At 40.4% G+C, this 25,547-nt stretch overlaps 1 protein-coding gene across 2 annotated transcripts in view; it reads right to left on the bottom strand.

The window, feature by feature from the left end:
• Positions 1-140: 140 nt before the first annotated feature.
• rabgap1l (RAB GTPase activating protein 1-like) overlaps positions 141-25,547 on the bottom strand; it is a 144,961-nt gene continuing 119,554 nt past the window's right edge. The window contains exons 19-26 of one of the 2 annotated variants that reach the window (XM_028588557.1): positions 22,223-22,351; positions 10,216-10,308; positions 6,837-6,947; positions 6,518-6,622; positions 5,695-5,778; positions 5,162-5,233; positions 4,034-4,234; positions 141-3,442 (exon numbers count right to left, since the gene is read on the bottom strand). In XM_028588557.1, the coding sequence (XP_028444358.1) occupies positions 3,287-3,442; positions 4,034-4,234; positions 5,162-5,233; positions 5,695-5,778; positions 6,518-6,622; positions 6,837-6,947; positions 10,216-10,308; positions 22,223-22,351 (951 nt within the window). In that variant the 3' untranslated portion in view covers positions 141-3,286. Of the gene's footprint in view, positions 3,443-4,033; positions 4,235-5,161; positions 5,234-5,694; positions 5,779-6,517; positions 6,623-6,836; positions 6,948-10,215; positions 10,309-17,283; positions 17,513-22,222; positions 22,352-25,547 lie in introns of those variants that run through there. The other variant, XM_028588558.1, reaches the window with a different exon arrangement.

Here is a 25,547-nt window from a genome sequence, read left to right on the forward strand (position 1 = left end):
TTTATTGTTGTGCTTCTAGTTGAGTCAGTGACAATAAGGACAGGGTGTCATGTAGAACTTTGAAACTTCCTATGTAGATCCTTTATCAATCCTAAAATGAATAATCAGTCAGTATTTTGTTGTTCAATAAAATTTCAAAGTGCATGAACAGAAAAACTGAAATTTATTAATGCAGGTCAGACAGTTACTGTACAGCAAACAGTGTTAGAGTCGGACCAGCTGAGGAGCAGTCCCTCTCTGTGTAACAAGACTGTGGTGTTACAGCAAACTGTAAACTACACAACACACATCACACCTCTAATCAGACTGGTCGCCTGCTTTTGCATCATTGAAATGAAGTGAATTAGAGTGTATATTAAATTGGCGGCTGTCCTCTCAGCAACAATAATCATCAGTTAAAAAATAATTATGCTCTGTGCTCAGGATAACTTTTAAACAAACGCACATCTTGAAATAGTGTTTAAAATATTGATGTTGTGTTAGTGCACATAAAAGACGAAGAGCTCTCTCCAACTTGGCCACAGTTTACATTAAACTGGTTGTATGACTTTGTAACTGTCACAGGTGTGACCAACAAGAATGATGCACGATAGTGAAGGAATGTCCTGGAAATGCAAAACACACACCTGGGAATCAATGATAGTCAGCTTCCTTTTTCTACTTTTCCATGATATTGACGCATTTCCTCCAGTCGAGCTGCTCAGTGGTCGTACTGGGAGGCTCCTGGTGGAAATGTGTCAAACAGGCTGCTGAAAATGATATTCAGCAGATCTGTCAATAGGATCAGATGACATGGTTGTTTCAGGTCGTTGGGAGCACGGAGGAAGACCACTGGGGACGGAGAAGAGGGGGGGCTCTTATGGCACAGCTGACTCTCTCAGACTTTTTCAAACTGTCAGATGGCTTTTCTGTCATCAGCCAACGGCTTCAGTCATCAACAAAAAAGGCAGCCACGTGAAGAAGGAACCATTTCAACTTGAACCACATTGCAGAACACACATGTATACTCACACACACATCCAAAAACACACTCACACACAAACAAGTACACATGGGCTTGGTCAGAGTCCAAAGGCTGATTACAGTGACAACCAGAGGGGAGAATAAAGCAGCACATTTGGCACCTACACTGCAGCTTTCCACCTGCTAACACAGCACTAGCATGCATGTTAAAGCTAAACAGACCTTTTGGCCAATTATATTTGTCAACTTAGTACACAGTCGGCAAAATAATACTTGTGTCCTTACTGTAAATCACTGGCTGTGGTCCTTACACTTATACTGGCAACCAGCCAGCACTTGTACTTTTTTTTTATATTCTTTCAAAATCAATAAAGCTTGTGAATTAAGTTTGAACTTTTTAGCTAGCAGTGCCAAGTAAATATCCAGTAAATGAGACATTAATTTGTCAAGGCTGAATTTACAGAAAACTTAAAGAAAACTAAATTTAACTTTATATCCTTCAAGATCTTTTACTATTTAGCTTTAGACCGGATTTAAGTTCCCACTTTCAAGATACTACAGTAGTAATTGGCTCGTATAAATCCATGCAGTTTTTACTAATGTGTTAGCACTGAGAAACACAGCCAACAGTCCACCATGGACACAGGGAAGATTTAGTGATCTACAAGCTGTTCTCATTGCGTAAAGTATTAATTAAAAAGTGTGTTGTGTTAACCTGACAAAGAAGGTGTTGGCGCAGCTGTGCAAATGGCCTTAGGACGGTTTGGCAATGATGTGGGAAAATTGCACCCTAATCTTGCTTATTAATGTTATGCTAGGCGTTTATTTAGGGATGAATTGTGCTATGTAACGGAGACTTTAGAGCATATACTGTACTATAGAGTTACCTACTTTAATGTGCTGACTGCATGATTACTGTGATGGATTTTCTGGCTCTGTGGAAGCCATTTATTTCCATCTGTAAAAATAACAAATGCCAGAAAATCCCGAGCCCTGACATCTCCAACTATAATGCCGACACCAGAGACAGTTAAAAACATTTCAAAACTGAAAATGTAAAACTAAGGTTAATGTGTACTCTAGCATGTACCTTTTAGGAGACTTGTGTGGCATTGTGTTATACTAATTCCAAATAAATCATTAAAAGTATAAAAAGGATGGAACAGACATAGAAAGGCAAAAGTGCCCGTTTCTGATCATAGCTATTCACAAAAAGACGGCTGCATGCTTGAAATCTGCATGTAGTGACAGAAAAGGAAAATGCCAATTACAGGCCTGAGCTGGAACTGTGATTTTAAATTAAATCCAATCAGTACATTTTAAGGTGATATTACACACCGTGAGTCAGTTCAACCCATGACTGAAGAAACAGCAGTGAAATTAAACACATTAAGATCTCTGCAGGTTGTCACCTTGGTTCTCCAGCGTTTGGACTCCACCGGCTCGATCACACACTGTGCTTACGTCAACATCTAGAGAGATGACATTCAAATTCCAAACGGTAAAAAAAAAAGAAAGAAAATGAACAAATAACTTTTCCTTGGGTTTTCTTCTCTTAAAGAACTGTACAAGATTATTACAAAAATCAATAATTAGTTATACATATTTATATGACAACATTGTTTACGTTATATTACTATAAAGAAATTCAACTTTTTGTGTTGTTCTTGTTTAAGACTCAATGCAGTATTCCTTTTTCAGAGTGCTGTGGCTTTGCTGCGCTGAAGATGGTTAATATAGATCACTATATTTCTATGCAGTGAACGTATAATATCGCTGCATATGTAGCTCAATCACTAACATTAGAACTATTGTCCAAATTGTGAGACTTAATCTCCCTAAAAACATAATCTCACACAGAAAAAAATGACTACAACTCTGCAATAGCAATGTCTGACCACAAGGTGGAGCTACATTATTCACCTACATGAGGGATGCCATTGTGTATGTTAATTCAGCTTTCTTATTATGGGAACTCAAAGTGTCAGCAACGACCACTGAACTCTAAATCAACTTCAAGCCTCACTGATGGTTGACCGTCACCTGTCTCATCCCCTGTGAAGCAGAGAAGGTAAACAGACATTTTTTTTTAGTTCACTCAAACGTAAACATTAAGTGAAAGACAGGTGGCAGGTCCAGTCCTTTGCCTGTTTCCTCCCTTAACTTATCAGCTATTTTCAGTCCAAGAAGCTGTCAAGCTCCGCATTGCCACTGGATGAATAAAAGGAATACTGCATTTCTCCACTGCTTGTTTCTTCAACTTGTGTTCCTCGGGTCTAGTGTGCATCCCGCAGGGGGAAGGAGAGATGGAAGGGAGGGTGGTCTACGCGGGGCCCTCCTTTGGTGAGGACGGGGTCTGGGATGTGGAGCTGGAGGAAGAGGAGGTAGAGCTCTTCAGGGAGCCCAGAGTCTTGCTGAACCACGAGTTCTTGGCCGCCTGGATCTCGTTCATCAGGACTCCCCGCTGGTGCTCGAGCTCCTGCACAGAGACAAGGAGTCAGCAAAACACTGTTTCATGTCATGTGCTATGCGGACCGTGCACCTACTGAACATATCTCCAATCACACATGAGCAGTTAATGACAACTGACAATTTAAATTAGCAGCCAAACTAGCAACAGTCTTTTCAATGCACCTGTGTATTAATACACATAATGGTCTGTCTTCTTGGCGTATCCTTCTAAATGTCACATCCCATCTGTGTTATTTATTATGTCTTTATTATGTTATGTTTTTCGGGTCATGAAGTTTAACATTGTCACTGTTAGCATGTTGACGTTAGCATTTAGCTCAAAAATTAAGCCTAACAGAGCAGCTAGCATGGCATGGTTTGGGTTTGGTGTTTCGGACTAAGCTATAGTTAGCTAAGTTATAGGGTAATAAAGCACTGAATGTGCAGTAAACTCAGTTATGTTAATAATACCGACAAATACAATTCTCCACAGTTTTTTCTTTGTGATACGGACTCAGATCCTTATGACAGTTTTACTTATTCTATGTATTTCCTACAGAGTACTTCTATAGACAGCTATTACTATATGATATCACTGTCTCTCCCTAGTGCTTCGGACCTGGATGCGGCACTTGGCCTCCACCAGTTGCAGTTTGGTCTGTGCCAGCTCCAGCTCCAGGTGCCTCAGCTGCTCCTTCAGTCCGTCCTTCTCCTCGTCCAGTGGCTCGGTGGATGTCTTGTCCCTGCCGGGGGACGCAGACTGGAGGGACCCCAGGGTTGTGAACAGGTCTCTACAGTGGTCACAGCCCAATACTTTACTCTGCACGGGCACAGAAACACACGTATGTGAGATCAGGTAGAAAGTATGCTTCAAATAAGTGCTGTGCTAAAGCAGGAGAACACATCTGGTGTACACCAGATGTGTTCTCCTGTTAGAATACTTCATTGTTATGCAGTAGGTGAAAAATAATATTTGTTGTTTATACTGTATTTGTTACAGGCAAACCAATCACACACTTTTTGTTCTGATGCACTTTATTTATTTAGGGTTTCACCTTTGCGAGAGCATTATACCCTGATCAAGACCTTGTGATCAAAACAGTGGATGGATATTTTGTCCATGTGGACTAGGAGTATGTGATCCATCTTTTCCTTTGATTGACTTTATCACGGTGCCTAGGACCTCACAGGTAGGGTTATGGTTAGAATAGATTATTCCTGCCATGTACTCATTGCTCAAGGGAAAGTTTAATCCAGTTTCATCACACTACATGCACAGCTCCACCCTGCCATCTACAACCAACATCTCTGTTGCGTACAAAAACGTAATGCACAGTTCAGCCAAAGCTAACATGCTGTAGCAGTGAATCAAAGCACATTTATACATTTAGATTGTTTATCTCTGAATTAGGTTTCTCTAGATCTCTTACAAGTCACATATTTATTATAAAAATGTAAATGACAGTAAATCTTTCAAATAACTGCTCATGACTGCCTTAGTGTCATGTTACCATTGCCTGTGGGCAATGAGCGGCGTGGGATCATTTGTGCAATCGGGTTCTATATGGGTGTGATAATGTGATAATGTACCAACCTAGATTTGTCTTAACTGGACTGAAAGACAGAACAGTTCTGCAAATTACCTTGTTCTCTGATGCAACATATTGTGGTGTTAAGAGATTGAAAGTCTCACTAACTTGCATCTGCTACCTTCTATAGCAGCTATGCATTAACAGTTTGATCTCACCCTGACGATGTCCAGCTCTTCTTTTGTTGCCGCCTGCTGTTTTTCCAGCCTGGTGCTCAGCTGGGAGCAGATCTGAAACACGGAGAGTAATATCGGATTTAATACAGAGAGGACACATTTGAATCACTTCATTTTTTAACTCCATCAAAACTCTTTTCACACACATATCTTGACATATTCAAGAAAAACAATCTGTTATTTGGGCTTCACCTGGTACGTAGTTCAATTTGTATTACCCTGTTACTCTATGTAAACAGTTAGTGTAGCAGTGAGGGATATAGCATACATTATACAAATAAAATTAAAACAATAATAATAATACAGTCAGAATGACACAGATATGCTATTTTTAATGAGAGTATAAACGTTATTACTGTTACTACTAATAATATGACCTATATTTACAGAACACTGCACTGCAAAGTGCTCACAAAAATAAAGTGTGAATATTATACGAAAAGTAAATGTGGATGGCAACTTTTTTTCCATTTTAAAAACAGCAGATGAAATTGAAGTCATTAAAACTGTCCAACCTGTTTGTATTCAGCTATGATCGCTGTGGTTTTCTTGATCTCCAGCTCTGCTTTTTCTAGCTCCCTCCTGAACACTTCCTTCAGCTGGGAGGGGAACCAAACAAGATGGCAAAAATGTATATCGTACATTAATGAGGAGGGTGAGCTGATATAACACTATAACATCATGTTATACATTTGCCAGGGTGATAAAATAGCCTTGGTAAGAATTAGTAAAATTCACACATCCACTGTGCAGAAGTTATTATGCAACTGTAGTTAAATGGTATACTGCATCAATCTCCTTTTAGGCATAATTATAACAAAAAATTTACCAATATTGGCCACTTTGGTGATCAATAGTAATCACCATTCACAGAAAAGGTTGTGTTAGACTGAAAGTTGAGCTTTAAAAATGCCCTAAATGTTAAACAAAATAAGAAGCCATGAATTCCGTTGGGGGTTTGATTGCGCTGTTGATCAACACTAAATACAAAACTACAGAGTATCATTTACATGGTAATTATATTAATATAGTATTATCTATATAGTACTTATTTTATAGTTCTATTGGATTTCTGCTCTAATTACCAGAATACGTATTCTGTTGTAACAGGGTGACTGTATATTTATTTAAGTAATTATATTCATTAAGCACAGTAGAGTAGACACATGCTGTGTTGCTTCATAAACAATTGGTCACATTTCTGTGTTTTAATAACAAACTACAGTATAATAAACAAAGCTTTCACTGCAGAGATCATTAAGCCAATTGAGCAAAAAGGCCTGTAGTTCATTTACGCTGAGCTTAACGAGGTTAGGGTGAACAGAGTGCAGATGTTACCTGAGCAGTCTCCTCCTCCTGTCGTCTCTTCTCCTCCTCCGTCTCCACCAGACGTTGCTTGGTGCTCAGCAGCTCTTTGTTCAGAACATCGGCCTTATCTTCTGCCTGAGTGCGCACACACACACACGCACGCACACGCACACACACGTGTGCACACACACACACACAGAGAGAGAGAGAGAGAGAGAGAGAGAGAGAGACCCTTTTATTTAATATTTCAAATATGCATTTGGAGTGTATGCTTTATGCTCTATGTACAAAACAACTATTGTTGGCAGTTAGGAACAAATACTACTATATTGTGGAGTTGCTATGCTACCTGGTCAAGGTCGTTCCGAAGGGCAATCTTGCTGGTGACCAGTTCATGGGCCAAGTCGTCATTCTCCTGTTCCAGTCGCATACTGGCTTCTTGAAGACGACGGTTTTCCCTCTGGACAAACACAAACACAAACACACACACACACACACACACACACACACACACACACACACACACACACACACACACACACACACAGTTGGACAATTAATTAATGTCTGTAATGTCAATCTAAACTCTTGCACAGATCATTATGTTAGATAGATAGATACTTTAGAGCACAAGCTCCAGTTACTTCTTAGTTACATCTTAATACAGAATGAGGGTTTGTGTTAATGCTGTAATGTAAACAAACATTTAGCATCTGCAAAATTGACTGATTGACTGACTGACACACTCACACACACACACACACACACACACACACACACACACACACACACACACACACACACACACACACACACACACACACACACACACACACACACACACACACACACACACCTCTTAAAGTCCCTATTGTAGACCATTAGTGGAGTCTCATGACTCCACTGGTCTGCCTATAAACAGTTTCACATGATGGCCATTCCTCAATGTGACAAAACAGTTAACACGGTTAGGAGTGGTCTCCTGACCCTGATATCCTGTCCCCTGTTAACTTTACACACACACGCACGCACACGCGCACAGACACACAAACACACACATACACACACACACATATGTATGCACACACGTCATATAAATAAACAGTATAGTTAAGCCGAATTGCTAGAGCCCCTTGTATGTATGATGCAAGTATAAGAAAGCAGCTCACAAAGTTTAAACAAACATGCACCTGAACATCTATACACAGACATTTGTATGCTGCTCTTCAGGTTAAATTAATAACTTCCTGTGAGGAGAGAAGTGATGTGTTTAATTTGGGCACACAGAGAAAAGACCTAAATCATCTTAGTTACTGTGGATGGGAGGTTCTTCTGCAGCCGTCTTAATATCTTGCTAAACAGTCTACTTCAGTCAACATGGTCAACTCGCATCGACCACAAAAAAATATAAAAAAACTCACAGATTTCAAGGTTTAATGTCTAGGAATGATCAATTAAGATTAGTAAAAGCCGTAGGAACCTGTACAACATCTCTCATATTAAAATCTTAGTTGGAGCAGAGGCAGCTTACCGTGCTGCTGTCCACAGTCACAACTTCATCATATTGAGGCTCCAGCGGCACAGACTAAACTCTAACACATGTCTTCCCAGCCTCACTCTCTCCCTCTTGCTGTCCTTTAATTCCTTTTGTTCAATGCTTTTATTTTGTATTAAGATGAACATTGAAAGCAGCCAAGAAAAAAAAATCACAGACTTTTAAACATATAAAGCGAATGAGAACAATACAGACACACACACCCCAAACACTCCAACACTGAGTACATACCTGAAGTTGGAGTATAAAAAATATATAAAAATGTTGAATTGTTGAAAGTAACTTTAAAGTAAAGTAACTCAAATCCAAAAGTAATTCCTTCAATATAAATGTGTATGGTTAAAACCTGTGCTAAATTACAAGCAGCAAAATTTCTGCTTTGTGTTCTTTTTGTCTCGTGCTCTGTAAGAAAGTGTTTCCACTGGCTGCAGTGAAGATGGCTCTGGTCCAACATCTTATCAACAATAGAAGTCCTTCCTTCCTTCCCCCCAGAACCAGCAGCTTATACAGCGCTGCTGTTTACGCCAACATATCACACTGGTTATTTGGGTGTTTCATAATTTCACTTGAATGTTTAATTCTAATAATTCATTTGTTCTTGTCTTGATTCATATTTTATTTTATCCCCTCACAGGACCTACTTTTGGGATATTTCATCAAGCTGTTCAGAGTTTTACTGACAAGTGAACTGCTCAATAATGTGTTTAGCTAAGAGAAGGCAGGTTTCTTGTTTGTATCCTAACATTTCAAGGACATCCAAGGACACAAGCAGACGGCTGCAAAATATTTTGGGAATTTAGCTTCACACCACGCATTTTTTTAGGTTATTTAATTAAGGATTTCCATTTCCCTTGCAAGGCCAGCCAATTATACATCTAGAATATGGCTTAAATGTGGGTGGAAACATTGAAACAGCATTATGAAGGTGAGGGTCAAAGAGGGGAGGTGTTTCTTACAAGTAATTGCAAAGAAAACTGGAACAAACTGCCTTCCAAAACTTTTTTCTGGGTTTATCGGTCATTGTAACCTCTGCATATCCTGATTAGGACTTTCTTTTAAGTCAAAATACTTTGGTCTCTAGTCATGGTCTAAAAAATGTTATCTATTCTTATCAACAGTTCAATATGCTGAGAACCATACAGGAATACCCCCCCATTAAACTAGCCGCCGGATATATTATTAACAAATAATATAACAAACGTTTTGGGAGTTCTGAAAAGTTAGTAACCTAATTTGTTGTGCCTTTCCGAGAAGCAAAAGAAAGGAAGAACTGGGCCTTTACAACTTAATTGTAAACTTCTTGTTAGAATGAACAGTACACAATCTCTCACTAAGAATCTGTTCTCTACTTAGAAAAGATGTATGCTTAGGTTTCACATACTACAGTACACGAGCAGTGGGTATATATTAGAGATGAACTTTAAAAAATCATAACTACAGTATTTCTTAAATTTTTATGAAAAATCTGATGACAATAAAAATGTAATCTGAACAGCTCTAATTATGTCAGTTAATCTAATGCTAATTAATTCAACTGTTTCCTGAGCTGATTTTGGAAAATCAAAACTGACAGATTTAAACGAAGAGGAAAGGAAAGAAATCCTGATCCAGTAATACAAATGAAAGGAAGAGATGATCTCTGTTGACGGTCTGAATCTCTAAATATATGCCCCACCTCTCCTGTTTTTACATTTTGAAGATAAAGTCACTTTCAGCAGCCAAAAACATCTGACACCAGGCAGCTTTGCCCAAAAATAAATATTATAGATGTTTGATAATGATGAAAGTTTGTGCTGTGTGAAAAATCTCTTTTCCAGCCAGGACAGTGTCACAAATATTAACAAAGGTACAGTTTGACAAAACAGTATTCTATTCACAGGACATTTCTAATCTTAGAAACATGGCTAATTTTAGCATATACTTACTAGATCACAAACTTAAAAATATATCAAAGAGCCAAGCGTTTTCTTACCATCTCTAAGACTGAGCACTACCTGATAAGTTATTCAATTAAAACCTACAGGAAACAAGGTTGCTCTGACATGAATACACTGTATAAAAAGCAAGTTATCTTATATTTTAGTGTGTGTGTGTGTGTGTGTGTGTGTGTGTGTGTGTGTGTGTGTGTGTGTGTGTGTGAGAGAGAAAGAGAGTGTCCGTGCACACGTCCTACCTGGAATCGGTCAATGGGGTCTTCTTGTTGCAGCTGGCTCTCTCTCAGTGTCTGATATTCCTTCTCAAACTTCTTCAACTTTTTGGTTGGAACCTAAAAACACCAGAAAAGTTGATGACGTCATTATTTTAACTTTTATGCACCGAAAGCTGCCTGATAAAATCTCATTATTGGTTTAAGAGACAAAACTTGAGGCTTTTAATATTGATCAGTGTAGTGATTTTTAAAAGTAATCATGCTCAGTAGTTCCCACTGAAATAACTCTTCTCTGGCTCTAATTCTCTTAGTGGGATTCAAACTAGCAACCGTCTAACAGCCTACTTCCCTCAGCAATAACATCACTTTCCTGCCGCTTCCCTGAGACAAATATACCATTTGACAATTAAGTAGAGGGATCAGAGCTCAGCTGCAGCTAAAGTAAGAGTCAGAAAAACAAAAACATCCAGTTATCACTCGTATATTTATACTACAGTACATATTCAATAGGGTATGTCGAAAATGTGTCAAAATGCTAGCTTTTTTTAACTCAATGATTTTACTCAGTGGTAAAAAAAAAAAAAAAAAAGCTTCAGTTTTGAGATCACCAACATTAAAGGGAACTGAAAGGGTCAGAGGTTACAACACAGTCAATACATTAACATATCCTTGTAACACAAGCTCAAAAGTAACTGAACTAACTCTGAATATTGCTACTGAAACAGTTTGGTATTGCGGTTTGTGCTGCACAGTTTCTATGTTGTATTGCACAACCTGCACTTTGTTTATGACCAGTACATGTTTCTGTATGTTGTTCTCTACATGTGCTAGTTTCACACTATATGATGTGAACATGCAAGAGACCCACATTGCACATTTAGGGCCCTATCTTGCACTCAGCACAATTGCCTTTGTACACCGACGCATGTATCATTCCTATTTTGCACCCGACACACAGCGGACTTTTCCTAACAGACGCACGTCGGTAAATTAGGGAATGTATTTGCGCTGCAGGGGGTGGTTCAGCGAAAAGAGGAGGCGTGGTCCGGCGCAAACGTTCCCTGGTGCTATTTTGGTATTACTTTGCCGCATCTCGGACAGCTCCCGCTGGTGTGCGCCAGGCAAATCCGCCGTTATAATAGCAATCCGCCATGGAACAAGCGCGCCTGCTCTTAAAGGGAATGTGTGATGACGCTCTGATTGGTTATTTTCACGTTACGCCCAAACCACACCTAGCTACTTCAGACCAACCCATTTAATATTTGCGTCGGGCGCAAGACTCATTTATACCGCCAGTATAATAGCAACAACGGCCGGGATCCGCCCACAAAGCTACTTGCGTTTTGCGTTTCATACTTGCGTTTCAGATCGTTAAAATAGGGCCCACTCAGTACGTTTGACTGTAAATCGGGGACTCGCCTTCATTATTGGAATTCTTCTCAAACAGAAACTTTCAATTCACATTCTGATTTACATGATCAACAGTCATTAATTTACTACAATAGAAATTGGGATGATGTACAGACAAGACGGTGATGCGGTCATGAAGCCAATAAGAGGAGCACTCTGCCTCACCGTGGTGCTACCACTGCAGTTTCATTTAGTAAACAATATCTAGCCCTGTCTGTAAAGTGCAAAATGGGAGTGATTAATTCAATGCAACTTCAACTGTCCTTGCTTTAAAGGTAAAAATGTTTTAATGCACAATCGGTAATCCAAATGTAAACACAAAGGACTGGAGACTGGCATTATGCCCACACTGATTAACAAGTATTTTTAATATACAACAAAACTTATTAAGTGGAGTAAAACAAGCTACTATGTACTATGTACTATACTAAATGTCAAAATACTGATTGGACCTTTAAACATTTCTAAAAACCCCACTAGTTACCCTTTAAGTTATAGCAGGTTGCATACAAAAAGCCAGAATAAGTTTAACTTCACATGGAAATAGCACATAAAGTATCTGCCAAAATATAAGAAATTTAGTTAGTAAGCCAACAATTTTCTTTGTGGTGTAACTGTCTCTGGAATTCTCTTAAATAAGCATTTAGTAAGCCAACAATTTTCTTTGTGGTGTAACTGTCTCTGGAATTCTCTTAAATAAGCATTTAGAGTCTTAGGGTCATGCAACTCCCTCAAAACATAAAATACTAATACACCTAACTACTAATACCAATACTAATACACCCAAAATATCAGCTTTGTGGTTTTAACCAAACAGCAATGAAATATGAGACAACATTGATGAACTGTGTGTGTGTGTGTGTGTGTGTGTGTGTGTGTGTGTGTGTGTACTCTTCCGGTGGGTGGTAATGTTATCTCCCTTGTGTGGAAACAGCATTGCCATAGCGCCCACTGTTAGGGCTGGGGATTCCAGGTCTGTCACATTACCCCCCTCCTCTGAGACTACATGTTTCTTTCCATGAGATGGATGTTGGAGACTTATGTATGTTTGTGTGGGTGTGTTGTGTTCCTACTGAAATTGTGTCTGATGTTTGAAGTTACAAAGATTTGTCAGTCAGTCCAGACGCAGAGTTTGTTTCCATTACGGATATAAATTTGGCATGAATGGAGACGGTGTGTGTGTGTGTGTGTGTGTGTGTGTGTGTGTGTGTGTGTGTGTGTGTGTGTGTGTGTGTGTGTGTGTGTCTCCAGTCAGTACCTAATTCACTATTAAATGGCTGCTGTTCAGTACTGTATGCTATTTTTTTTTCTTGTGTGTCTTGCATGTGTTACATGTGTAAATGTGTATGTATAAATAAATAATAATGGAAATAAAACTGAATACAAACTCATAACTGTGTTCTAAACGTTGATCCACAAGAATACAAACTAGTTTAAATATTTGTGTCACTTCTTGTGTTACTCTTCTTTTGTTAATTCCAAACCAACCAAACACATAAAGTTCATTACTTCTTGTGTGGCAGACTGGTGTTACACATTCACTGTTGTTATTTGGAAATGTCAGAGATTATTATTTTAAGCTTTATTTGAGCATTCGTATAACTTTAAATAAAACTGATATACTTTGTCACAGTCTGCTGTAGTCTGGTGTTTACAGAGCTCATACAATAACAATAAATTATACTTACTCATTGTAGTACTAACACTATTATTATCTATATACTGTACATATATATTATATATTATATCTACATATATAAATTTATACTGTTGCAGTTCTTAACTTAACAGCGATTTTGTTAGCTAGGCCATTACTATGATAATTTACTGGTCTTGTAAAATAAAAGTTTAATAACAATAACAGGACAGCCAGTTTTGCGCGCACACACACACACACACACACACACACACACACACACACACACACACACACACACACACACACACACACACACACACACACACACACACACACAGCATTTTGCTGTCTCAATACCTGTACTCATGTTCAATGTTCAATAAAGTTGAATTTAATTCCCAAAAATAAACCCCAAAAAGAGTAAAAATGTCCAGCCTATAAATTAAGAACATCCTGGAAAATGAGTAAATAAAATGCACCAATAAACAAGTTAAAAAGCAGAGCATTGTATTACACATGTCCTTCATGAATAAAAACCAGATGAATGAAACTGAACAACTGCTTATTCACAGTGCCTACGAAGCCAGTCATTACTTGTCCTCCTCACTGACCTGCGGGTTAACCCTTGACCTATACAGCCCAGGAACCACTGAGGTGAATGAATGCCCAACTGAAATCTATCTGACACACAATTCCCTGAGAGATAACAGATCTCAGACTCATTCTGCTGTTATCTGTGTGGGAAGAAAGAGCAGCTTGGTCTCTGCAGGCTGAATAATAATCGTTTTATTGTAACAAAAACAATTGAACGTGGTGTTCCCCTGCAGGCACCGACACATCCACCTACACACTCACGGTGCTGTGAGGTGTTTTGGATGCCAGCAATCTAAAAATGAATTCAATTTTACTCATTATCATGTTTTATCTTCAGCTATATATGGAGAAGTGACCCAATGGGCTGCCTGAAATGAATGTTTGTCCTACTTCTTGGTGGTCAATGTGATCAAAGTGGGCCTTTTTAGTTCCTGAAAGTTGATATTTAGGAGAAAAGAAGATTTTTACATGGCAGCAACAATATGTCAATATGTATGTTACAATTATGTTTTAGCTGAGTTGTTTAATCTGATCATTTTCATGTCAAAAACGTAGTTTTAATGTTTGCCTCCAAATCTTGTTTTTGTCTTGGTGGAAAAAGGCCTCTGAAAAACAATTTGCCCCATTATAGTACACTTAATCTCTATTCTGAAATTGAAGTGATGGGAAGTATTTTGTGACCCGATACATCAGTCCAACCCTTAATTTACATAGCTCATGTTTCACACAATGAAATATGACCAAAGCAGGCCTTTTGGGATTATTTGATTAAGTAGATGTGGTTTCTTTTGTTAGCTTCTCTACTTCTAACTGTCCTAGAGTAATGGCCAAAATGTCAATGAAATGCACTAGAGACAGTGAAAGAGAAAGGAGAGAATGATGTGTGTTTCCTGAGATTTTAAACACCTCCAGATTTGATTTCGAGACTTGCGCGAATTAATCTACACCACCAACTAAAGACTCTGGTTGTGTCATATTTTCCATGCTTCCTGTATGTGATCTGATGGTTTGACACTGCAGGTTAACAAGCCCAAACTGCCAGTAAATGTGATTTTTTCTTTCATGTTCAACACACTTACACACATGAAGTTTTAAGAAAGCCAAGAGGTTGCTTTCATTTGGTATAAAATGACAAGTGCAAATCATTTCACATAGAATGGTATGTTTTATTTTCAGTAAAGACAAACTACACATGCTGCATGTGTTGTTGAAGTTGTTAACAATTTTCTATTTGCTATTTCATGCTGCAATGACTCTCTTTCTCTACCAATCGTAATTTTGTTAAAAACCATCTCTGCCTCAATATTAAAATAATATGTATTATCACTTTGAGTCTAAAATTATTGCACTTTTTTCTAAATTAGTTAAACACACATTAGTTTCCTCACAGCAATGAGCCCTGATTGGCTGAGGAGAGCAGATATTAGAGATCAGGGTCAGCTGGAGAACAGCAGCTGGTAGAGGCCCAGTGTTTTGCTAAAGGACACTAAAGCATGTTGAACCTGGTTCTCCTGGGTTTACACAACACTGCTGATACAAAATAGAGAACTTCAATAAGAAAGAAAAGGCTCTTTCTCACAAACTCCAAAACATGTATGTGATTGCACAAGACAGGAAAGAGTTTATGTTTGTATAACAGATCTTACAACCTTTATTTATTACTTTACATGTACAGCCAGTGAAGCTTAAGTGTTGTTCTCATTGAGTTACACATGAAAACAGGAATCAGGCAGACAAGCTGAAGTACGGATTATGCAACCTGCTGCTCTCCTACACCCCTAAAACACACAAACAGTACCGCATGACTGTGTAATGAAATGCAACGCAAAACTAGGCTGTGTTTACCTGTTAGAGGTGAGGCTTTTATTCAAACATACAGACTACAACTACAACACATGATCCCCAACTCAATGACCTTCAAATAAAAACTGCATCAGAGTGCTTCCATTTCTCAAAATCTTCTGGCCCCCAGCTTGTTGATGTATTTTAATCTCGTTGTCAATCAAGATAGATTGAAAACCATATGAGGCAATGTACTTATAAATTTGGTGCAAAATATATTCTACAAAATGACACAATTACAAAACTCCCTGGCTTTCCCCTGCCTTCAGAGAGAATGCTGACCTTTACGTTGATATTTTGTTTTTATCTTGTAGCTGATATATTTCTCCAGAGCGACTAACAGTCTGTACTTACAGTAACTGTAAGATAAGTTACAACTCTCAGGTCACCAACATCACAAATTACCAACAGTATTAGAGGAAAGTGTCAAACTCCCTAATATATTCAGACATTCTCAGTAACTCTCCCTGTATGAAAAACATCTCAAACTTTAAGCTCTGTTGAGTTACACAACTAGTGAGCTTGTACAGGGCTCAGCATCTTGCTCAAGGCCACTTCAGACAGCAACACACATGGTTGCTGCTGATAGACACAAACTTGCAGTTTCAGGGCTCGCACCAGCAAATGCATCCTTATACTCGCTTCGCAGAACTTTCAGTGTAAATATTAGAGGCCAGAGGGATTGATTCAGGTAATGCGATTAAAGACGCCTGGTGCCACAGAAAATGGTAGCATGCCCACTTTTAGATTCTTGACCTGAATCCCTGCAGCAGAAAATGGAATTGGTCCCAAACCTCCAAACAGAGATCGCACACTGTGATGTTATACTGGGAATTATACCACCAGAAAGAGATGGCGTGCGTGTGGAGAAGGGTGATCTGCTCTTAAGTAAAGTGGCCGTACAAGAGTTTGAATATTGAAATAAGGACAAACCAACTGGACATTTCAGGAAAAACTAGGCCATGGAAGTCTATTACCCATGTGAGGGGAAACACACACACACACACACACACACACACACACACACACACACACACACACACACACACACACACACACACACACACACACACACACACACACACACACACACACACACACACACACACACACGGTCTCCATTAATGTCAAATTTATTTCGGTAATTGAATCAAACTGACAGTCACACAAGGAGTTGTGCGTCTGGACTGACAAATCTTTGTAACTTCAAACATCAGACACACTTTCAGTAGGAACACAACACACACCCACACAAACATACATAAGTCTACAACATCCACCTCATGGAAAGAAAGTTTCTTAGCTACCTCCATTTATTAACAAATGTATAAGCAATGCCAGAATAAAAAAAGAAAGAAATGATAAAGACATTAAAAAAAATTACAAAAACAACCAACAATCAAAAAGAAAGAAGCAGGTGAATTCCACTCTACAGCGTTTCTCTTATCTAAAAACTGTAAGAGATAAGGATCAGAAGGAATAGTTGGAAATGTCTCCCATCAGAGTTAAATAGATATACACCCAGAGAGGGATGGAAAAAGAAACATGAAAGAAAGAGAGAGAGACAGAGACAGAAAGACAAAAAAAAAAAAAATGAACAGACCTACCACTGGTCTGGGAGCTCTGAGAGGTCTGGAGTGGGCGACCAAGCGAGCCAGGGTGTCCTCCTCACCCGGTCTGTCAACTACATGAGCGTCGTATGCCACCATGATGGACACCTCCTTCATCATCTTGACTCCTCTTGCTCCCAACAGCAAGGAGGAGGAAGAAGATGAAGAACAAGAAGAAAGAGGAGAAAAAGTGGCGAAAGGAAAAGGAGAGGAGGGCAGCTGACAGGTTTAGATTTCTCTCTGAGAGGGGAGGAGGCGACTGGCTGCTTTTAAGAGTCGCTCAGGAGCCGAGCCCCGCCCACTGAGAGGAGGAGGTGCGGGGAGAGTGAGAGGGTAGTACAACACACCTGTTTGTTCCTCCCTCTCCCTCTCTGTAACACTAGGAGTGTGCAACAAAGGAGGATGAGTTTGCTTTTTTCCCCTTTCCACTAACGGAGTACTTCCCCCTCTTTCTTTAAACGTCACTCATTTGTAACTTTCCCTCCCTCTTTTAGAATCTCTCTTTAGGATGCAGTCAGAAGGTTTTGTTTTTTCTGTTTCGGGTAAAAATAAAGATAAAGACTTGTTTACAAAGATAAACTGTGTGTGTGTGTGTGTGTGTGTGTGTGTGTGTGTGTGTGTGTGTGTGTGTGTGTTTGTTTGAAGTTAAGAGAGATAGGAAGGAAGTTGTCAGATAAACCACAGTGACTTGTCGTTTCAAGTTGCACATCGTTCCAACAGTAAAACCCAGGAAGTGAAGTAAAAGCGACTTCAAGGCTGTCCTGGACGATGCCTGAATACTGTAGCGTCCTCCCATAGGACCCCACGGCTAAAAACTACCTGACAACCTCTTTGTGGTGATGGCAACAGATTCCTCTATGCCACTGTGTTTTCTCTCTATCCCAATCATACCTGGCTGCACCATAAGACCCATTTTAGCCATTTACCAGTCTCTACTCCAAAACAGATTTACTTAATGTCTCATTTCTAGAGATGCACTGATTACAACTTTCTAGGCTGATTCCGAATTTCTTTGAGTTAGGCCAGCCAATACCAATTTTAGAAAATTTTTGAAGAGATAATGGATCACTATAAAATAGAACTATATAAATTACTCCTGGTGTGTACATATAAAGTGCAATGTTAGAACAATTTCCTTCTTTTCACATCCAATATCCAACTAAAGAAATGTGATTTTGGTTTTTGGTGTCGTCCCTCCACGCCTTACTTTTTCCTTGCACGTGTTGCATATTGCAAACTTGTTATCTTCTGCACACACCAATTAGCTGACATGTTGCAGGTTAATTCACGAGGTTCCCTACATGTGCGAGAATAGCGCGGACACGCGCTTTACAACGCGTTGGAAAAGTTGAGAGAAAGGAAAAAGAGACTGTGCTGTTGCGTCCGTGTGTGCGTGCGTGCGTCCTTGAGAACTGTAACTCGTATAACTTATGTCGTCAGTCCATAGACCTTTTTCACGGCAGACATGTTGACATGTCCTAGTAGGAAAAGCACAGGTGTATTCAAAACCATTACTGATGGTTGCATTCCACTTAAGAGAGGCCCTGGTATTGTGCATGCTGACTCACTGAAATAGCTTACTGGGACACTTGATGGAATTGAGCCATTGTTAAGGTTATCGATTCCAGCTGTGCTTTTCCTACTATGACAAGTCAAAATGTCTGATGTGAAAAAGGTCCGTTGTAGCATTTACCGGCATGAAATCGGCATATGTCAGACTGACCTGTCGGTTGCCGGTCATGGCCGAGCACGTGAAAACCGGCCAATTCCGGTCACCGGCCGCTCTATGGTCTGTGTACAAGTCATCAGCCTTCATGTAGATCTTTGTCCTGGACTCTATATCTTTTCGTCTTCTCTGTAAATTATTCTGTCAGTCTCTCAACACACATCCTTCTATCTTCTTTCTTCTCAGTCTGTTAAAGTTCAGCTTCTCTGTTGGAAGGATTTGGTAAAAACCGGATTAATCAGTCAAACCCTGAGTGGCAAATGAATATACGACATCTCCCTGCTTTTTTCTTAAAGGACTGAAAAGTCATCACTCCAGTCCGGCGGATGTTTAAAAAGGCTGAGAAATTTAAATTCTTCCCATAATCCCTAGAAAGGCTAAGCCACCCTACTGCCCGTTGTTAATCAAGCCAAGGTGCCAGTGAATTCTTTCGATGTTTTAAGCAGCTTAAAAAGTTTAGCTGATCCGATTTAGACATCGACAGAGAAAAATATGTAAAAAGGGGGGTGAACAGAGAGCAAAGTGGCTTGGACAGGCAGGTTTTCCCTTTTTTTCTCTGATGGTGTTTGAACATGGCAGGTCCTCCAACACCCAACACTCTTCCAAGGTTAGTATTGTATCTACTGTGGCGTGTCACAAGCTGATGTGTCATACTGTGATCATTTGCTGTACTAGTTAGGGTTGGTTGGTTGGATGGATGGTGGCAAAATTGAGAAAAAGTAGAGGAAAGAAAGATTCTTTCTTCTGTTAGTCCTTCTCATCACTCTACGGTCTTGTTTAAATATCTCTCCCTCTGACTGACTTGCTACATATACTTGTATCCACAGGGAAAATTCTATTTTAAAAGTTAAAAGAGTGACTTGTTCAAAAACATGACAGTAGAAAGAAGATAAAGACCTCAGACAGACAGACAGACAGACAGACAGACACACACACACACACACACACAAACACACACACACACAGACAGACAGACAGACAGACAGACAGAGCATTCCTGCCAGGTGACTAGATGTTTGCGTTGAGCAGGAAATTAAAAAAAGTTCAAGACCCAATGAGATTGAATGAAATCAACACAGTTTATGTATATGTGCTTTTGTGTGTGGAAGCACAAGTGGCAAGAAAAGATGGACTTGGTAAAGGGAAAATTCGTGATGAGGCTCATCTGAAAGAGACAAATAAATAAATACGGCAACACAAGAGGAAACAGGAAAAGCAGTGGAGTAAAAGATCAGCGAGGGATGATGGAGAGATGAGCAGAGAGACATAAAGTGTACCTGTCTGTCCTGAGCAGCTCACTAGCTGCTTGAGCACAGTCTCTCTTCAATCAGTATTTGTGTTTTGATGATGCTTAATTTAGTCAGTTGCTTCCTGTGTGTGTGTGTGTGTGTGTGTGTGTGTGTGTGTGTGTGTGTGTGTGTGTGTGTGTGTGTGTGTGTGTGTGTGTGTGTGTGTGTGTGTGTGTGTGTGTGTGTGTGTGAAATCATAAACTATGACCTTCACAGTCACCAGATTAAAATCCAGGTAAACAATTATTGGAGATTTTGGACCAATGGGTAAAGATCTCCACCACAATAATCAACATACAGAAAAATGGAATATCTTTTGGAAGAATGGTTGGGGTTGGGGCTTATCAATATGTGTGTTTATGCCTGCAAAGTGTAAAACATAAGGCCTGATATTACAGGTTGCATTGCAGCAGGATTGTGCAAGAGTACCAAAATGCTACCAAACCACTACAGATAAACTGTGAGTCACAGTGCAGGATATCCTGTGTGTAGAAAAACACAGAAATACACCAAAAATGGGGAGATCGCATCGTTCTGCCAAAATGTCCTTGAGCACAACACCACATCACAACCTGCTTAGTCACTGAAAGTTTTTCTAGATAAGAAAGCCGGAAAAATGCCTAAAATGTTAAATATTAATTGTATGTAGATACAGGAGACACAGAGAGACAAAGAGCGAACAGGGGAGAGAAAGAGAGGAGGGTGGAGGGAGGATGATTATCTGGTCCATCTTTCTCAGTTGACTCTTTCCTTCCTCTATCACAACACACTCTGCTGACATGCACACATGCACGCACATTATCATATACACGGTGTACTGTTTTTGGTCTCTGGTGACCTCAGCAAATTCCCCAAATGCCAGCAGGTCAAGAGGAGGATGAAAGAGAGAGAGAGTGTGTGTGTGTGTGTGTGTGTGTGTGTGTGTGTGTGTGTGTGTGTGTGTGTGCATGCGCGCGCGTGCATGCGTGCATGCGCGAATTTAGCTGGAAAGCTTTAAAGAAAACTATGACTAGGGTAAGGGTTTCATCCATGGAAGCCATCTTTTATGGGATATTGTCAGATTGCAGTCAAGACCTATCAACGACAACATACAACAAAGACCAAAAACAGATAAAAACAGAGCAAAGAAACAGCTAGAATGAATAACATGGCATATTGCAAAGAGTAAACACAACTAAACTATACATAAAAACGGCTGAAAACAGTTGCCTGCTGCGGCCGAAAATTATGCTACGAGAGCGGTGAGAGTGAACCACAATAGCACATTTATGGACCGGACAGCTAAACATTTAGCTAAAACTAAAAACGCTATAAAGCTCTAACATTGTTTTCACATTTACCTTTGATATACTATTGTAAGATATTATTTTTAGCCACTTTAAAGAATTATCTGAGACATATTCCTCCTCTCTCTGTCAAACTTCTCCAACACAGCAGAGATCCAACCCACAGTACATCCACTTCATAAAAGCTTTTCTTGTTCTAAACATTTGCTGTGTGGTAGCTCCTTTCCTGCTGCACAGAAAGTGATGTGTTTTACATTACAGGCTTGTTTTGGAATAAACTAAATAAGAAAGCTGTGACCATCCCCATGGCTGAAGAGACAAATAAATTATTAATATATGTTATTATTCAAAGATGTCGCACGCAAATTACTTAAGGTAAAGAAAAGTAAGACTTTTTGTCCCAGAAATCCAAAGAAGATCACCGACAATCCCACCTACTGTACTCCTTTTGACTGACAGCTGATCTCTTCAAAATGCATTGTAAATAAAACACAAGTAACCTTAACTCTGGGCACCAAATACATAGACAAAAAAAGAGATCAACAGCTCAGAAGTGCAATACACCAATACACCTGAGATCCAGTGTTGTGTGGACAAATCAGGGATGTCACTCATTGTCACTAAAGGGTCCTTACCTTGATGTTGCAGGCCTGCTCCATAAGCCTGCGGGCGTTCTCCGCAGCTCTGTAGCGTTTAGGGAGCTGGACTCGGAAGAACTTGAGAGCGCCTTCGAAGTCCGCCTGCAAGAGGTCCTCTTTAGACGTCTGGAGCGAGACATGAGGAGGTGGGAGGTGATGGTGGAGACAGATAGACACAGGGCGGTCATTAAGAGTCAAACATATAAAGCAAACAGTTGGTTATCCCCAATTGCTGGCTGCCATTAGATTTCTATATTTAGGCAGGACAGACTTATAAGGCTCTCATCTTGGGAGCAATTTCCCTTCTGCCATTCAGCTTTCAACTTTTTTTCCAAGTTCTCTCTAACATGATCCTTTAAAGTGCTTTGCCACTGAAAGTGTTTGATTTATCATGTGGTGCTTGAAGCAGTTTGACATTATTCTAATTTTTACCTTGTTTATAAATTACAGAGCACCAGTTTTAATGCCTAAAATGTATAAAAATTGTAGTCCATCTTAAACCGCTGCCAAATACGATCCTGTCTTGCAATGTGGTGTGAGCATACAAGTTATAGCAGAGGGTATTGATGGGAAAGTTGTTTGGAAGCACTCCGTCCATTGAAAACAAGTGTCGAGATGTCGCACGCAAAAGCCCCAACTGGTGAAGTAGAGCTGCTCAGTCACTGAACTAGTACTGGGTAACTCTGAGTGTGAATCAGAGGCAATAATAATCAATAACACCATCTTGTGGTGTAAGGATGCATTGTCACAATAATCTATCCAAATATTACTATATGTACTGTTACTCAAGACCAAGTCTGCATTTATGTTTTTAATTGTGATCCAGAGTAGATTTTCTTCTGGCTGTATGAGTTTTTCATATAAATCTATTCATGTAAGATTCAGGGTTTATAGCAGAAAGCTAATAGGCTATCCTTTTGTAAATAACATTTGAGGTAATTGGTTGGCACATCTATCCAATGGGACACATATAAAAGGTCCACAGCTTCAATTTCAAAAGATGCCAAGGGTTAGAGGTCAAACCTTCACCACAACAGATGCAATAGCTATTTGTTGGCAGAAGTAGAGAAACAGAAGTTGCTTTTTTGAGACATGCTTTCCTATTTTTTCCCATCATCTGTCTTCATCAGTAGCCCTTTTCATTTATCAACACAAGTCAAACTAACAACCATCCCTGCATGCTCAGTTTCTTTAATCCAGCATCAGTTTCCCGGTCCCCCCTCTCTCACCGCTAGCAGCTTAGGGACGAAGAGCCGGTGTCCCATCCCAAGGAGACCCATCACCTTGCAGTACGAGTCTGCTGAGGCCTGACTGCTGTGGGCAATCTCCTCTGCCTTTCCCTCTCCGTCCACCATTGCCCTGCGCACTGCTGGAAGGGGCAGATGCGGGGTCAAGGCAGGCATAGGGGGAGGAGAGGGCGGAGGGGAGAGTGTAGGAAATGGTAGCGGGGTGGGGCAGGGTGAGGGAGAGGGGCGGTCCCGCTCCGGGGCCAGGGTGGCAGATGACTCCAGCGTGTCGTCCGGACGTCCCAGTAGGTTTCTTGGAGTTGGAGTACGTCCGGACTGGTAGCAGAGAGTGTTCAACTTGAGTCGAGATTCGTCTTGAGGTCACTGAGGTGAGGTCTTGAGTCCTGGTGAACGAGGTGACTGACCTTCTGGGAAGAGAAGCTGATAATACCACATGAGGCAGAGTCACAACAGGCTGCTGTTCAGGACGCCAGCTAGGAAAGAAGTGATGAGACGTTCATAGGGACACAAGCAAATCAGCAGAGACAGCCCAGGCATCCAAGGCATGCAACGTTAACATTGATCCAGTTCATCTAGGCAGGACAGAATTTGGACAAGTGGACAAGAAGTCAGTGGAGGCCACTCAGCTTGTACCACTGTCAGAGCCCAGTAACAGCCACAAGGCGCGACAAAATAACAGTCAGGAAATGATGTATTGATGCTGCTTTTGGCATAATGCTGAGTCTTCCAGCTACCTGCCAGACTGACTTTGAAATCCAATCACACTACCCACTCTCATCTTCATGTGCCAAACTCACCCGACCAATTCCAATCAGTACGCCGTTGCCTAGCAACAAAGCTGCTCAACACGTGTGCCACTGTTCCGGCAAACAGCAGCGATGGATAAGTACTCCACCTTTTTTATTTTCCCTTCGTTGTAAGGCTTCAAAGACAGAAAGAAAATCTCCCTCAATCTGCCCAACTGAGTGACCTAACGCTCAAGGCTTGGAGCGTGTGAGACGACACATCAAAGCACCTGATGGGTTTTGTTCCCTGTTTTCCATACAAGGTATGAGCTGACAGGATTTTAGCTTTCTTTGAACTATAGAATGGCCTAAAATAATAGTATGAGTTTGTTTATCCTAAGAGCCTCGGTCTAAGCCAGAGCAAGCGGTCCTGACGACATGGCAGAGGTAGACGAGATGTGGTCAGTTTTCTGCCTTCAGGAGATGATGATGCACTTGTGTTTGCTTATGGCTGAGTAGTTGCTGAACTCGTTGAGTCAGATTTAAGCCAGTGATGCATGAAAAACAAGATGAGTTTGGAAAGAGGTAGAAAAACAGAGTGTATGACGAAAGTCTCACTGTGTCTTTGCTCTTCCTCTTCACTGATATAACCTTCTGATCTGAAGTCCAGATCCAAACCACATAGAGCAGTAAAAGCACAGTCCCGTCAACAGTTCCAGCATGGACTCCAGTGTCTATCCCTCTGGCAGATTTCCATCATCAGCAGCAGCAGCAGCAGCAGTAGCCAGGCATCCGGTCGGTATCTGTCAGTAGATCTTTCAGATGGGAAGCCAGCTCCTTCAGATGGAAAGTCACTTCTGCCTCTCAACAACAAAGGCTAAATGGATCAATGTTTGCATGAGAGTGCAAGTTGTTGTGCTATCAGCAGTGATGGTCCTGGCCAGCAGCTGGGGTGAGGCAAAGCCAAGAAACCACACTGTGTTTCCTGTCCACCACCTCTCTCTTATTCACTCTCTCTGCCTTCCTCGCTTTCTCTACCCCTCACTTTCTCTTTGTTATGCTAACAGCTAGCAGCTAGCAGGGGCGGCTCCATTGCAGAGGTCTGGGTGGTGGACAGAGGTAGAAATGCATAACCAGCCAACACAGAAGAGGAGAAGGCGGAGGTAGAGGTAGATGAATAGGAGGTAAAGAAGACAGAGAACAAAGAACTGTGGGAAAGAAGAAGCTCCAGCAGACATCTATTGGAGGTAAAGACGAAGAGGGAAAAAAATTTACAAAAAAAAACAAGAACCCGAAGCTTTTATCCCCTAAATCCAGATTGCTAACGCTATAGCTTATGCTCCTGTTGTG

The sequence above is a fragment of the Perca flavescens genome, chromosome 9 (assembly GCF_004354835.1).
Source record: "Perca flavescens isolate YP-PL-M2 chromosome 9, PFLA_1.0, whole genome shotgun sequence".
NCBI classification, from domain to species: Eukaryota; Metazoa; Chordata; class Actinopteri; order Perciformes; family Percidae; genus Perca; species Perca flavescens.